A 16,894-nucleotide genomic window follows, 5' to 3' on the forward strand; every position below is an offset into this window, starting at 1 on the left:
TATATTTGGTCATGAATTTGGATATTTCTAGTCATCCACATTTTTAAAAGAAGATTTTAGTAATATGCCATATCTAAATTAGAGCCAAGAACATTTCAAGTAGGAGCTATTTTAGTGGCCAGATGTTATACGCACTTTAGAAAAATGGAAAGCCTCTGGAACATTGTATATTGCAGATCTGTATGGGAGTCTGATTGAACTGGCTAACCTTGAAAGGGTATCTCTTCATTTGAAGAAAAGCAAGAGCAATCTTAGGAGGTGGTGGTTGATATAGTTCTTGGTATTTTTTCGCTTAAACTGAACATACAGAACCAAATTCATCCCTAGTGTAATTAAATTGATTTTAAAAGTAGTTACACCAAGGATGAATTTGGCCTTTTAGGGTTTCATTTGCTTCATGAAAAGTCTGCAGTTTTAAACGCAGCTTTGGAAAATGCATTTTTAGGGCATCATGCTATCAGGTGTTGAGTGCCCCCTGTGAGGCAGAGAGCATCCTCCCCTCCTGCTGACTGCGGTTTTGCTGATTACACTGTGAAAATGTTGTGGCAATGGAACAGAGTTTAAATTCACAACAAACAGTGAAAGTGCTCCTGTGCCCAGCATGTCTGGTTTCATTATGAGGAATTCACTCCCCTCTGATGGGGTGGCTGCAATGACTCAACATAGCATAAGGACCTTCTTAATTGGGGAGCCTGTGACTTTGGACTGCTCAGCAGAGACTTCCAGCAAGGCTAACAACTTCTTTCCTTTGTCATACTCATTGATAACAAAAGGCCAAATTTTATTTTAATTGTGGTCCCTGGGAGAGAGCTACAAAATAGCAGCCATAAAGAATCCCCACTGTCAGTGGGTGGTTTACCAACATGTCAAAGGTAGAATATGGACCATTTGTAGTTACTTAACTTTCAGGGCCAGATCCTCATGTGGTTTAAGCTGGTGAAGGGCCATTGTAGAGGATCTGGCCTTCAGTTAGTAGAGCTGCTGTTGCATTTGGTATCACTTTGGGGGGGGAGGAGGAAGGGGGGAAAATAACGCTTGATGCTTTTAGGGGCACTCATTTATGCTCTTTGTTTATCTGGTCCTTTGTGCATGCATTTATCCAATTTGCCTTCTCAACCACTGTCATTGGTCACCAAAATTAGAAATGCAGTTGTGCATCTTCGTTATTTGGAAATCTGGCCCATAAAGAGCCATCATTAGGCTTCAGAATAAATCATGATTTTGATGAATGGGAGCAGTTCACACCTCTCTAAGAACTTCAGTTTACTGTCAGAGTTATTTGTACAGCCAGAAGAGCGAGAACCATATATATATAAAATTATATACTTTTTTTTTAAGGAAAGATTGTACCCTAAAAGGTCTTAAGCCATCATGAGCTAGGATTTCTACATCACATGGACCCCATCTGGTCCAGGGGCTCAGTTTGTCAACCTTCTATTAATTATTATTATTTGTTATGGTAATCCTGAAGGGCTATCCGAGAATGGGCCCCATTGTGCGAGGCACCGTACAAACAGAAACAACGAGGAGTCCTTATGGCACCTTCGAGACTAACACATTTATTTGGGCATAAGCTTTCGAAGGCTAGAACCCACTTCATCAGATGCATGGAGTGGAAAGTACAGTAGCAGGTACGTGCTGTGTATTTATACCTGCTACTGTACTTTCCACTCCATGCATCTGATGAAGTGGGTTCTAGCCCACGAAAGCTTATGGAGTGGAAAGTACAGTAGCAGGTATAAATACACAGCACATACCTGCTACTGTACTTTCCACTCTATGCATCTGATGAAGTGGGTTCTAGCCTTCGAAAGCTTATGCCCAAATAAATGTGTTTGTCTCGAAGGTGCCATAAGGACTCCTCATTGTTTTTGCTGATACAGACTAACACAGCTACAACTCTGAAACCCATACAAACAGAGTAGTAGATGGTTCATGCCCTGAAGGGCTTACAATCTAAATAGACAGGACAGGCACATGGTGGAAGAATGGAGGTAACCCACAAGCAGAGGGAACAATGTGATGGCAGCAAACATGATGTTAGTACCACAGTAATTTTTTATAAGGAGGGGTATTTAGGAGAGGATCAGCTGAAGGGAAGGGAGTCCGGGGGACAGGGCAGAGGAGAAGAGGGTAAGGGGGCAGGTGGGGACTGAAGGTGAGGTGAAGATAAAGTGAGGGAGTGGAGGGGCGGGGAGGGTCAGAGCAAACAGCCAATCAGCACAAGGCAGAGAAAGTCCAGTCAAAACTGTAGAAAATTTTCTGAATGCCCAGAGACACCTCCTTTGTGCTGGAGTCTCTGGCTGGCTCCTCTCTGCAGCTTTCCCCCAAGGCCACAGGAGAGAGGGAGGGGAGGCACCACCTCAATCCCAGTGCCCCTAGAGTGTGCGAGGGGTTCCCTTTACACAGTTCTGGGTCCAGGAGAATGCTGGGGGAGAGGTGGCCCTAGCTGGGCCCCAATTTACCCCGGCTCCCCAGTGCAGCAGTCCCTGCTTTTGGCTGCTTTTGCTTCTACTGGCTGGAGACTCACCCTGCTTTAGGTGCTTGTACTGCTGTGGTTGTGGGTTAATAGTGGACTTTTATACCAGATTTGTGTTCTTTTTAAACTTTGGCCTGATGAGTTGGTGTCTGGGTATGAGATGCTCAGAAACTATAAAATGCATTTTTAAAGTACCATTAGTCTTTACATCTTACATTGGAGCACTCTCTAGCCTGCACACTAACTGTTGCTTTTTTTTTTTCTATGCACTGTTAAACTTTTTATTTTCTTTCACCAGACGTTCACCCTTCAGGACCTGCTCTGTCTCATCACTCTGGGGCAGTCTCAAAACCCAGCCACAGTGTAGGTGTATTTTAGTTTTTCTATTCTCTATTTTAAAGGTTTACAGACATTAGAGCTGAATTTAAGGTGAACACTGCCACCTTGTGGGAGAAGTGAGGGATCCGAAGGAGGAGAAGTACAGAAGGGACAATTAAGCTGTATTATGTGTATGGAATGTTATATGGAAGTCAAAAGAAAACACTCTAGAGAACTTTTCTTATCTTCATTGACACTATCAGAAAAATAGGTACGTGCACACAACGGTTTATTTGAGAGTTCATTCAATATGTGTATGAATGTAGCGCCTAAAAGCCTCAGTCAGGAGTGGGATGTCATTGTGCTAGGGACTGTACAAATGGATATGAAGAGTGGCCAGCCAATACTTTTCATCACTGAATATACAAGGAGGCTTATATCACTTAGGGCACGTCTACACTGGCAAAGTTAAAGCGCCAGCAGCTACAGCACCGCTCAGAGAGCACTGAAGGGAAACCACTGTTATGTGTTCAACTGCCTGCACAATAGCGGGTTCACACTTGCAGCAGTATTCGGAGCAGTGAACTCTAGGTAGCTATCCCACAGAGCACCTCTTTCTCTTCTGCTGCTAAGACATGGGAAGGCAGAGGGGGTTGCGGTGCATCCTGGGTCCTGTCCCAATGACCCAGGATGCACTGCTTCACATCCCAGCAATCCCTGTGCTTCCGTCCGCATTTGGCGCCATCTTTCAACCGTTTGTGTACTGTGTGCCCTGCCTCTTTGGGCTGCAGGAATGGATCCCAAACTGCTGACCAGTATGCTGCTCGCTCTGACCAACACATCACGAGTGGCAGTGGAGTTATTCCTTAAACTACAAAGGCAAGAGGAGTGCGACTTTGATCTCGCCTTGCGTAGTAGCTATGACACGAGATTGCTTGTGACATTCATGGAGGTGCTGACCGCGGTGGAACGCAACTTTTGGGCTCAGGAAACAAGCACTGAGTGGTGGGATCACATCGTCCTGCACGTCTGGGATGACGAGCAGAGGCTGCAGAATTTTCAGATGTGGAAAACCACATTCATGGGACTGTGTGATAAGCTCGCCCCAGCCCTGCAGCGCAAGGACACGAGAATGAGAGCTGCCCTGTCACTGGAGAAGCGCATGGCGATTGCACTGTGGAAGCCGGCTACTCCAGACTGCTACCGATCGGTCGCCAACCAGTTCTGAGTGGGGAAAGTTGATGGTTGGACTAGTGTTGATGGAAGTGTGCAAGGCCATTAATCGCATCCTGCTCTGAAAGACCATGCATGTTGCCCAGAGTCACGACCTTGTAGATGGCTTTGCACAAATGGGCTTCCCTAGCTGCAGAGGAGTGATAGATGGAACGTATATTCCAATTCTGGCCCCAGACCACCTAGCCACAGAGTACATTAGTCACAAGGGGTATTTCTCAATGGTTCTCCAGGTGCTTGTGGCTCACCATGGGCATTTCACAGACATTAACGCAGGCTGTTCTGGAAAGGTGCATGACGCATGCATCTTCAAGAAGCTGCAAGCAGGGACTTTCTTTCTGGACCAGAAGATGACCGTAGGGGAAGTCAAAATACCCATTGTGATCCTGGGAGACCCCGCCTACCCCTTAATGCATTGGCTTGCGAAGCCATACACGGGGCAACTTGAGAGCAACAAGTAGCTGTTTAACAACAGACTGAGCAAGTGAAAAACAACTGCTGAGTGTGCTTTTTGGCCATTTTAAAGGCCCGCTGGCACTGCCTATATGGGACGTTGGTTCTGGCCAATGACCACATTCCTAGGCTGATATCCACATGCTGTACCCTCCATAATATTTGGGAAGGGAAGGGTGAAAGCTTCACTCAGGGCTGGACCACAGAGGCTCAGTGCCTGGAGGCTGAGTTTGAACAGCCGGAGACCAGGGCTATTAGAGGGGCACAGCGCAGGGCCTTAAGGATCAAGGATGCCTTGAGGCAGCAATTTGAAGCTGAAAGCCCCTAATACTTGTTGCTGTGCTCAGGATTGCAGTCCTTGTAATGCTAGGAGGTGATTGGTGCACATGATGCAATAATTGTATGTTGCTTTGCAGGGCTCTTTTTGCTTTCAATTAATGGAATAAAGATTGCTTTCAAACCAACACAATTCTTTTATTAAAAAACAACAACTGGAGGGGAGAGTCACACAAATCTTTAGCCGTCCCAGAACCCCTCCTCCTCTTGGGACCTTCCCTTCCCCCATCCGCCTCCCTGCTGATGTATTTTTTTGTTTATGTCCAGGGATTGTCTCCAACCTTCTTCTCTGGAGTACAATGCAGCGGGTGCTTGTGCTTCAGCAGGGCCAAACTGCAGAGGGATGGGTGTTGAATGCAGTAGGTAGTGGGAGTCCGCAGTGCTGGACTGTGAGGCAGGGAGGAGTGGAATGCCGCGGGTAGAGACCGGAGCCAGGAAGTTGATAAGAGAGTATGTTGGCGGTGTCTGTGGGGTGCATGGGAAAGAGTTTTTTGCAACAGTTTGGAGGAGACGGCAGGCATGGAGTTCCTCCATTTGAAGAGCTTGTATCACCTGGAGCGTGTCTGCTTGGCGCTCCATAACGTTTAAGAGCCTCTCCATGGCTTCACTCTGGCATGCCGCGTTCTCCTTTCGGTCCCACTTCTCGCTGTCCCGCCACTTCTTCAATTCCTGTTTCTCAGCAGCAGAGTGCATCATAACATGAGGCAGAAAGTCCTCCTTAGTTCTTCTTGGCCGCTTTCTAATTCTGTGCAGCCATTCAGCCTCCGATAACAAAGAGGGAGGATGGGCTCCCAAGGTCATCTCTGTAAAGTTTAAATGCAACATTTTACAGAAGCAGTATTGTTTGCAACACAGAGAACACTGATTCGGTGCTTTAAAACACAGCCAGTACTCACACACCTGTCACTAACTGGCTGACCCCAGGCAATCACACGTGAGCCACAAGACCCCCAAAATGGTAAGTAGCCACAAGGGCAGGGTAAATCATTCTTACCAGACCCTACTGTACACTGGGCATGTGGCTCTTGCAGAGAGCCAGCACTGTAGGGGGGGCCTGATAATCATTCCTGTCCCCACACTTTCCATAGGATGTGATCTTTATTGAAGGTATCTCGCTGCCGAGGATGAGCAGGGAATCAAGGGAGGGTCTTCTCCAAGACTGTGGCTTCCACTCTGGCCGCTCTTCTCTCTCCCCCCGCCCCCGTGACAGCAGAGTGGCATGGGAAAGTTTCTGTTAATGGGGCAAGAAACAAAGCAGCTCTGCCGAAGAACCTGTGGCAGCAGATTGCCCAGTATCTCCACAAGAGTTTCCTGGAGATCTGAGGGAGGTTCCCGTGAAGTGAGGGAGTCAACCAACAGTCTGTTCCACCGCTCAGACTAAGCATGCGGTGGGAGACCAGCCTTATTTCTGCAATCCTCCTGCCCCCAACAACTCACTTCAGCAATTCTGAAGATCAGATCCACATATCCGGGGCCTCTTCTGTTTGCACCTCGCCAATCTTCAACAGTTGTGACTGGTAGGCTCCTCTGGGGTAGAAAAGAGCTCCTGACTGCATGCATCTCTGGCCTCCAAGCCATCTTCTGCCTCTGGGTCCCCCTCCCCCTCCTCATCCAAGATTTCCTCCTCCAGGCTCAGTCCACTCTCGACTGGCATGCGAGCCAATGACGTATCCACAGGGGCCTTCACAGTGGAGGTGGGGTCGCTGCCGAGTATCGTGTCCAGCTCTTTGTAGAACCAGCAGCTCGTGGGCGCAGCACTGGAGTGGCAGTTTGCCTCCTGCACTTTGTGGTAGGCATTCCGCAGCTTCTTCACTTTGACCCTACGTTGCAGTGTGTCCCGGTCATGGCCCCTTTCTGTCATGCATTGTGAAATCTGTCTGTAGGTATCATAATTCCTACAGCTGGAGCACAGCTGGGACTGGACAGCCTCCTCCTCCCCAAATGTTGATGAGGTCCAGCAGCTCAGCACTGCTCCAAGCGGGGGATCGCCTGGTGCATGGAGCAGGCATGGCCACCTGGAAAGGTGTGCTGAGACCACTGCACGCATCACCGAGCAAACAGGAAAGGGACTTGCAAAATTCCAAAGGAATTTACAGGGTGGGGATGACGGTTGGTCACCTGAGTGCAGGGCAGTAGAGTTCAAACCGATGACCAGAGAGGCAAGAACAGGCATTGTGGGACACCTCCCAGAGGCCAATCACAGCACTGTAATCGACCAGGGTGTATATACTGGCACCGCAGCACTGTAGCCCCGGCACAGAAAGCTGTACGTATTTCATTGGGGTGGCTTTTTTAAAGCACTACAACTGTGCAGTTTTTGCGCACTAAGTGGCTTGGCAGTGTGTACACCTCAGGAGTTACAACACAGAAAGCTGCTTTACTGCACAGAAACTTGCAAGTGTAGACAGGGCCTCACAGTGTTAACACACAACAGCGGTTTTCCTTCAGCACCCTCTGAGTGGCGCTGTAACTCTGCCAGCGCAGACATGCCCTGACTGTACACTTTCAGTGCCCTTATTAAAAAGTAAGTAAATAATATACCTATTGAAAAGACTGTTAGGTTTTAAAAGTTATTTCAGTTTAATAATTGAATGTGTGTTTAGTAACATTGGCAAGGAAGCTTTTTTTTCTTTCCTTTTTTACTAGGATGTCCTGATCCTGCAAACACTTGGCTTAATTTTACACACCTGAATAGCTTCGTTGACTTCAGTGATACTACTCACATGCTTAAAATTAAGCTTATGCTTAAATTTTCACGAGATCAGGGTCAAGGCTTTTTTATCATGACAGTTTCCCTTCAAATACTGCAGATTTTAGATTGTTTATACAGTAGTCTCAGCACTGGACAGCAGAAGGCAAGATTTGTTGATTGCTGCAATCTAGCAGGAAACTAGTTAATATTTTGCTAGGTTTAAATTATGTCCGTGCCATTATGGAGCAGGGGCAGGCACATAAGTTAAACATGACAGCACTTCCGTGGGAAAATGTTGACTCTGTAAGTGTAAGGGTGGAACTGAACTGCGTAGAGAGACTGTCCTGCCTCAGCCCTGCTCCCTCCCACAATACAGTGACCAATCCATGTTGAATTCCGGGGGGTGGGGTATTTTGCAGGGCCTGGGAAAAGGCAGGATGATGCTTCCCTTGCCAGACTCCCTCTCCAACAAGGAATCTCTGCGTTTTCAACCTCTGTCTCCATGGAGGAAGAGAAGTTGCGTCGTCCTCCCCTTCAAGACTCTGCACAGCTCTGTCCTGGACTACAGTCTCTGCTTTCATATCCTTCTTTCATGTTCCCCCTTCTGCTGCAAGAGCTGTTCCCAGCTGCTTCTCTAAATGCCACTTCTATATCTTCTCCCACTTTTGTCTGTGCCCCTTCGGTGCAAGCCTTTACACTTGAAATGCCTTCTCTCCAACATGCTTTAAGTAACCTTTCCCTTCATTCAAATCCTAAGCTCCTTAGGGTAGGAATTGTTTCATCTTCTGTATAATGTACAGCACCAAGCACACTAAAATGGAGTTCAGTAAATGTGTACAGAAGATTTTGCAGCACATCCCCCACACTAATCCTATGACCAGCTGCAATCAGTCTTTTTACACAAACCTGAAAGCCCCACGTGCTTACAGTGAACCTGGGCAAGTCTTCTGACCCACATTACCACAACATGTGTTTTGCATATTTTAAAGGAATTTCTCAATGTTCTTCTCATTCCCAGAAGGAAAAAAGTAGCTGAATAGCAATATCTGTCTTAAAAATGACTTCCCAGCCTCCTGCTGTCTCTTTCACATACACTCACATATTTGGTTATATGGGTTAAATGTTATAGGGTACATAGTTCTTCACGGATTGCAGTTAAACTTCACTGCGGTCACATCCACATATTAAAACTTACTAGACTCTGGCCCAGAGTTTAGATGTTTAGTTCTATGAGATTTCTGAAGGAGTTGCACATTTATATGTGTGGGCAGAACTTGGTCCCAAATTACAGTTGTTTCACACTCTCATTTGCTGTGCTGTTTTGCGCACCCTCAATCCTCCCCCAAAAATGTTGCGGCCAATTGTAAATCTGACTTTATATGTTTTGCTCCAAAATACTTATAGGAAGTTCTAATTCCTGTTTTCCTTGTTCAGCTGATAACACCGGGATATTGTTTCAGTTGACTTAGTACCAGGCTCTTTGCCGTTACACACTATTATGCATGACCATAATTATTACTCACCTCAGCTCCGGGTTCACTGTTGTGATGTAGTTATAACACCTCCCAAGGATGACTTCTTGCAGATTTTTAGTGGTCCCTCTGCCTTTCCACTGTAGCAGCTGCATGCTAGTCTCTTTCGTTCCAGTTGCCAGCAGCACAGCTGCCAGCACAGCAACAATTGTCAGTATCAGGACCATGATGCCCACTAAAAGGACGGTACTCTGCCGCGTCCTGGAGGACCTGGTTTGGAAGGGCATCGTAGAGAAAGTTAGTGAACAGCAGGAGCAACTGCTCTCCTGGTCACGACAGAAAAGTAGCTTTTTTTTTTTTTTATGTGCCAAACAGCACTCCCCGCCCTGCCCCCACGCTCTGCCTTCACACACTGACTGATTTGGAAGCTAACCGTGACCTGCTGCTTGCTGGGTTGAAATACCACAGAGGAAAAAGGAACAGCCCTATTGATTCAGACTGGAGCACAAAATTTACACAAAGCAGTGGGACGGTTTATGCACATTTGCGATCTTATTAGCCGCATCTGTGAAATTAAAGGGTGTTGCAGTGATAGGATAGTGTCACAGGAGTTTCCTTGCCTAAATAGATTAATGGGTCGCCTAGTGTGAAAGACCCGCCTCTGATAGGAGCCTGTCCCTGATGCTTCAGACGAAGGCCATCTCCTGCCCATCCCCTCTCTATAACCTCCCAGCTCCCCACCATACATGCAGTACTGCGGGCAGACTGAGCAAAAAAAAAATGGAAATTATTTTGTGCCTTGAAGCGGGAGGATTTGCCCATCTTGTAACTTTTATTCTAGCTATTACAAAGTGATTGCAGAGTAACAGCCGTGTTAGTCTGTATTCGCAAAAAGAAAAGGAGTACTTGTGGCATCTTAGAGACTAACCAATTTATTTGAGCATGAGCTTTCGTGAGCTACAGCTTTGTAGCTCACGAAAGCTCATGCTCAAAGTGATTGCAGATACTTTTGTTGCTCTTCTGTGTTTTAATCCTCTCTGAAGCAGAACCCTGTTAATTGTGAAGTGCTATGGCTATGCTAGAAAAGCTGATAGGGTGCAAACTGTTCTCTCTAAGGTTGAAATTGGTTTCTTATCCACAGTTCCCTATTCAAAGGCTAAAAAATTTTAAAAATCATCAATGCAAGATTTTTTTTAAAAAAATTACACTAAAATGTGATTGCATTTTATTGCCATTTATGTTAGTAATTAACTATAGATTAACGAATACATATTTATGTATGCAGTTCAGTTGCAGCCATGTCGGTCCCGGGATATTAGAGAGACAAGGTGTCTGAGGTAATATCTTTTATTGGATCAACTTCTGTTAGTGAGAGAGACAAGCTTTCCAGCTACATGGAGCTCTTCTTCATGAAGGGGAAAGGAACTCTGACTCACAGCAAAATGCAAAGTTGGAAGAAATTGTTTAGCATAAGTAGTTAGCACATATTGTAAGGGGCCATTCAAGGTACAGTGGCCCATTAACACCCCTCAGTCATAGGACAAAAAGGAAGGGGTTAGTGGGTAAGCCATAAATCCAGTGTCTCTGTTCAGTCCATGATTTTTGGTGTCTTAACAGAGTAAAAAGCTTATGCTCAAATAAATGTGTTAGTCTCTAAGGTGCCACAAGTACTCCTTTTCTTTTTGCGAATACAGACTAACACGGCTGCTACTCTGAAACTTAACAGAGTAATGAATTTAAGCTCCTAGGCTCATCTTTTGAAAGTGTTATGCAGGTTTCCTGTGAGGATGAGGACTGAAAGCTCAGATATAGAGTTCAGAGTAGCAGCCGTGTTAGTCTGTATTCGCAAAAAGAAAAGGAGTACTTGTGGCACCTTAGAGACTAACCAATTTATTTATGAAGTGAGCTGTAGCTCACGAAAGCTTATGCTCAAATAAATTGGTTAGTCTCTAAGGTGCCACAAGTACTCCTTTTCTTTTTGCAGATATAGAGTGATCACTTTGTGAAAAGTGTTCACCCCTCAGGTGATGGGATATTTTTGTCTAATCATTTTCCTGTGCGAGTTCATTTGAGAGCATAGTGAGGGTCTGGTTTCACCCACATACTTGTTGTTAGGGCATTTAATACACTACACTCAGGAATGAACTATATGTGCTAACTACTCTCTCTCACCAACAGAAGTTGGTCCAATAAAAGATATTACCTCACTTTCTCTAGTACAGGGGTGGGCAAACTTTTTGGCCCGAGGGCTACATCAGGGTGAAAAACTGTATGGAGGGCCGGGTAGGGAAGGCTGTGCCCCCCAAACAGCCTGGCCCCCGTGCCCTATCCACCCCCACCCACTTCCCACCCACTGACTGCCCCCTCAGAACCTCCAACCCATCCAACCTCCTCCCCCCCTACCCGCTCCCTGTCACCTGACTGCCCAGACCCGTATCCACACCCCTGCCCCCTGACAGGCCCCTTGGGACTCCCACGCTCTGTCCAAACCCCCCACCCCCGTTCCCTAACCCCTGACCGCCCCGTCCCAGAACCTCCACCCCATCCAACCGCTCCCTGTCCCTTACCATGCCATTCAGAGCATCAGGAGCTCGCAAGAAGTATATTGTCACACAAAGCCAGTCAAAAGCCTAGTTCCTTACTAGAGGCATTATTAATTAATTATGTATATAAATTATTATAGAATTCAACCACATTTATTTTGATGACATTTCTAAACATTTTATCTTCTGTTGATAAATTTTTGAAAAACGTTGACCTTTTGAATATGGAACTGGGAACAGTAAATAAGGAACCATCTTCAGCCTCATCTGTTTTCCCAGTTATGTCAGACGTCTTACTTCAGGAGTTTTGATCAACTAGTTTGATCGAGTCTCTGTGGAGGGTGGGGAGCATTACTTATGGTCTAATCTTTAGAGGAGCTGAGTACCTGTAGCTACCCTTGAAGTCAGCAGGAGATACCCCGTGCTCAGAAAATCAGATCCATAGTAGGTTTGGAGGCAAATTGACTTATGTAGGCACTCCTGCTGAAAGCAATGTAATCCTGGTTTTTAGCAATGTGCTTTGTAGTCTTCTAATTTACAACTAGATTTCACTCCTGCATGCCCGAGCAATATTTTTATCCTCTTCCCTGGTCATTTGTCCAGTCTTCCACTTCTGAAACATGTTGATTCAAACATTCTGTTTTCCCTTTTGTCACTAACTGAAACAGCACCCTGAACCTGGTGCTCCCCAAGCCCAGCACGCTAAAAGGTCACCTGGATTGTCTGCCCCTAAATCCGGCCCTGCAACTTGTAACCTACTGCCTGTCATGCTGTCAGCAAAATGGCAAACTTTGCCTACTCTGGATGTTGAAGAAATCTGTCTCCAGTAGGTGTACATTGCCCTAACCCTTGGACAGGAGAAAATCTCCAAAGAGATCAAGATGGAAAGTATTCAGATATTCTTAAAAACACAGATCTTGATGCTGAAAAGAGCTTCAGTTCTGCACAGGATACCAGCACTACTCCATTTAAAAAAAATAATAACACCAGTACAGAATCAATTTGGAATGAACACAGAATAGCCAAACTGGGTCAGACCAGTGATCCATCTAGTCTAGTACCCTGCCTTCCGACAGTGAGTGCCAGGTGCCTCAGAGGGAATGAACAGAACAGGGCAATTTTGAGTGATCCATCCCCTGTCGTCCAGTCCCAGCATCTGGCAGTCAAAGGCTTAGGAACACCCACAGCATGGGGTTTAGTCCCTGACCAGTAGCCATTGATGGACCTATCCTCCATTGAGCTTATCCAATTCGTTTTTGAATCCAGTTATACTTTGAGCCTTCACAACATCCCCTATCACTTTCATTGGGTAACCCCTAGGTGTTCACTGTGTCATGTGAAAGTGAATAGGGAAGTGCTGTTTATCCTTTCTCCACACCTTCCATGGTACAGACCTCCATCATATCCTCCCCTAAGTTACCTCTCTTTCTAAAATGAACAGTCTTTTTAATCTCTCCTTTTCAATCTCTTTAAGACGTTCCATACTCCTGAACGCTTTTGTTGCCCTTTTCTGTATTTTTATTTTTTTAATTCTAAAATATCTTTTTTTTTTAAATGGGGCAACCAGAACGGCTCGTGGTATTCAAAGTGTAGGTGTGGTATGGACTTATATAGTGGAATCATGATAGTTTCTATTTTAATATCTATCCTTTTCCTAATGGTCCCTAACATTCTGGGTTTTTTTGTTTTGTTTTGACTGCCACTAAACATTGAGCAGATGTTTTCGGAGAACTATCCATGTTGACTCCAAGATATTTTTTTTTCTCAAGTGGTAACAGCTAATTTAGACCCCATCATTTTGTATGTATAGTTGGGATTATTTTTTCCAATGTGCATTACTTTTCCCCTGTCCACATTGAATTTCATCTGCTGTTTTGCTTTCTGCAAGTCCAAGTACATTACATTGACTGGTCACCCTGGTCCACATGCTTGTTGACCCCTCAAAGAATTCTAATAGATTGATGAGGCATGATATCCCTTTACAATGCCATGGTGACTCTTCCCCCAACAGATCATGTTTATTTGTGTGTCTGATAATTCTGCTCTTTACAGTAGTTTTGATCAAATTGCATGGTAATGAAGTTAGATTTAGCAGGGTGTAATTGCCGGGATTGCCTCTGGAGTCTTTTTTTTTTTTTTTTTTTTTTTTTTTTTTTTAAATTCAGTGTTACATTAGCTAGCCTCCACTCATCTGGTACAGGGGCTGATTTAAGCAATAGGTTACAAACCACAGTTAGAGTCCTGCAATTTCATGTACGAGTTCCTTCAGAACTCTTGGGGGAAGACCATCTGGTCCTGGTGACTTATTACGGTTTAATTTATCAATTTGTTCCAAAACCTCCTCTACTGACACCTCTATCGGGGACAGTGCCTCAGGGCTTGTCTACACAGGCACTTTACAGGACTGCAACTTTCTCACTCAGGGTTGTGAAAAAACACCCTCCTGAGAGCAGCAAGTTTCAGTGCTGTAAAGCACCGGTGTAGACAGTGCACCTGCACTGGTAGCTAAGCCCCACTTGGAGCTTGGTGGGTTTTTTTTTTTTTTTTTTTTTTTTTAAGAGCACCGAGAGAGCTCTCTCCCAGAGCTCACGCTCTGCTGAGACCATACAAGCCATGTGCAGTGCTTTAACGTTGCCAGTGTAGACTAGCCCTCATATTTGTCGCCTAAAAAGAATGGCTCAGGGGTGTGAAGACTGATGCAAAGAATTCATTTAGCTTCTCCGCAATGGCCTAGTCTTCACTGAGTGCTCCGTTAGCACCTCCATAGTCCAGTGGCTCCGCTGATTGTTTATCAGGCTTCCTGCTTCTGATGTACTTTAAAAAAAAAAAAAAATTACTGTTAGTTTTTGTGTCTCTTGAGAATTGTTCTTCAAATTCTTTCTTGACCTGCCTAATTATACTTTTACACTTGACTTGTATGCTCCTTTCTATTTTCCTAGTAGGATTTAACTGCCAATTTTTAAAGGATGCTTTTTTGCCTCTAACTTGCCTCTTTTACTTTGCTGTTTAGCCATGGTGGCACTTTTTGGTCCTCTTACTGTTTTGTTTTATTTGGAGTATATGATGTTGGCAAACCAAGGGCCAGCTTATGCCAAGGTGCCTGTGCCTCCTGTGAATATTGACAAACACATAGCTGGAATCAGTCTGGTTCACTTGTGTGTTTAGTATTGTTAAAATAGATATTAGAATTATAAAATGGGCTTAGTGTTTACACTTTATTAAATGCCTGTAACTTGTTGCATGCATTAATCTCACTTATAACATCTATATCCCATATTGTAAGGCAGTGGTTCTCAACCTTTACTCATTGAGGACCCCTAAAAATTTTCAAATGGAGGTGCAGCCTGCTTTGGAAATCTGTTGTCTGTATATAGTTGAATTCTGTTCAGTCAGTTTTCAGTCAATCTTTCATTGACCCCTTAAACATAGTCCGTGGACCCTCAGGGGTCTGTGGACCACAGGTTGAGAATCACTGTTGTAAGGAGTCCTTGTGGCACCTTAGAGACTAACCAATTTATTTGAGCATAAGCTGTAGCTCACGAAAGCTTATGCTCAAATAAATTGGTTAGTCTCTAAGGTGCCACAAGGACTCCTTACAACAAACCAATTTATTTGAGCATAAGCTGTAGCTCACGAAAGCTTATGCTCAAATAAATTGGTTAGTCTCTAAGGTGCCACAAGGACTCCTTTTCTTTTTGCGAATACAGACTAACACGGCTGTTACTCTGAAACCTCTTGTAAGGCAACATTTAATGGTTTGTATTATACGGCTATGACTACACGAGAGAACTTAGTGGTGCAGCTGTACTGATGCAACTGTGCTGCTATAAGCTCTCTGTGTAGCCACTCTAAGCTGATGTGAGAGAGCTCTCCCATTGCCTTAATTACTTTAGCCCCTGCGAGTAGGGGTAGCTATGTCTCCCGCTGACATAGTGCTGTTCACACTAGGCTTAAGTCATAGAAGCTTCTATTACTTTTTGAAACTTAGATTGGAACTCATTTGTGTGTATATACGTCCACCTGTGTTAACCTTGTCAATAACTCTCGTTTCCTTTTCCTATATAATAAATCTTAAAATAGTTTATTATAGGATTGACTGCAAGCATTATCTTTGATATGAGATTTAAGGTGCAATTGACCTAGGGTAAGTGACTGGTCCTTTGGGACTAGGAGTAACCTGAATATGCTGTGATCTTTTGGTGGAAGCAACCATCTATCACAAAGGCAAGCTTACCTGGGTGGCAAGACAGATTGGAGTACCTCAGGGGACTGTCTGTGACTCCATGTTCAAGATGTTATAGTGCCTGAGGAGTTTACATTTAATAATTGGCTAGTGAAATTGAAGTCTAGAACTCACAGCCAATTTGGGGTTTGTGCTCTGTTTCCTAACAGTCTGGCCTGAGTTTGATACCCATGCTCTTGAGCCACTGGAGGACAGCTTGATAGGGTACACATTTAGTTTGAACCTCTATGATGGTCTTTTTAAAATAGTCTCCATGCAGCTTGCAGATATTTTAATTTGTGACTGTTCCTTTTAATTTCCGTTTAACTAGCTTCCTCATTTTGTGTAGTTCCCCTTTTTGAAGTGAAATGCTACTGTGATGGTTTTTTTGGCATTTTCCCCATACAAAGATGGTAAATTTAATTACATTATGGTCACTATTGCCAAGCAGTTCAGCTATTACCTCTTGTGATGATGTACACCATTTAGGAGTAAATCAAGAATTGCCTCTCCCCAAGACAATCTGCTCCAAGAAGCAGTCATTTATGATGTCTAGAAATTTTCTCTCTACATCCATTCCTGAGGTGACATGTACCCAGTCAATATGAGGATAGTTGAAATCCCCCATTGTTGTTGGGCTTTCGGCTTTTGTAGCCTCTCTAATCTTCCTGAGCATGTCACACAATCACTGTCAACATCCTGGTCAGGTGGTCAGTAGTATATTCCTACCACTACACTCTTATTGTTCAAATACGGAATTTCTATCCATAGAGATACTATGGCACAGTTTGATTCATTTAAGATTTTTACTTTGACTTTGCTTTCTTTCACATATAGTGTCACTCCCCCACCAATATGACCTACTCTGACATTACTATATATTTTGTATCCTGGTATTATCATGTCCTATTGATTATCCTCTTTCCACTAAATTTCCGTAATGCCTTGTGTGTCAATATCCTCATTTGATGGGAGGCACTCTCATTCACCCATCTTAGTTTTTAGACATCTAGCATGATTTGTACATTTTGTCAATATTCAGTTGTTTGCCTTCAGATGTTATATTTAAATGGGACACTCTTATGTTTGACTGTTCCTCATTAGCTCCTACCTGTACTTTACCAACTTCTTTCCTATTCTGAATCA

The 16,894-nt window shown here is 44.4% G+C and overlaps 1 protein-coding gene across 1 annotated transcript in view; it reads right to left on the reverse strand.

Moving 5' to 3' along the window:
- Positions 1-9,643, reverse strand: part of CD38 (CD38 molecule) — a 30,271-nt gene extending 20,628 nt beyond the window's left edge. Inside the window, exon 1 of the mRNA XM_007055383.4 lies at positions 9,035-9,643. Coding sequence (XP_007055445.2) covers positions 9,035-9,270 — 236 coding nt within the window. The 5' untranslated portion in view covers positions 9,271-9,643. The remainder of the gene's footprint in view (positions 1-9,034) is intronic.
- Between the last annotated feature and the right edge of the window lie 7,251 nt (positions 9,644-16,894).

This window comes from Chelonia mydas, chromosome 4 (genome assembly GCF_015237465.2).
Source record: "Chelonia mydas isolate rCheMyd1 chromosome 4, rCheMyd1.pri.v2, whole genome shotgun sequence".
In the NCBI taxonomy this organism is placed as follows: domain Eukaryota; kingdom Metazoa; phylum Chordata; order Testudines; family Cheloniidae; genus Chelonia; species Chelonia mydas.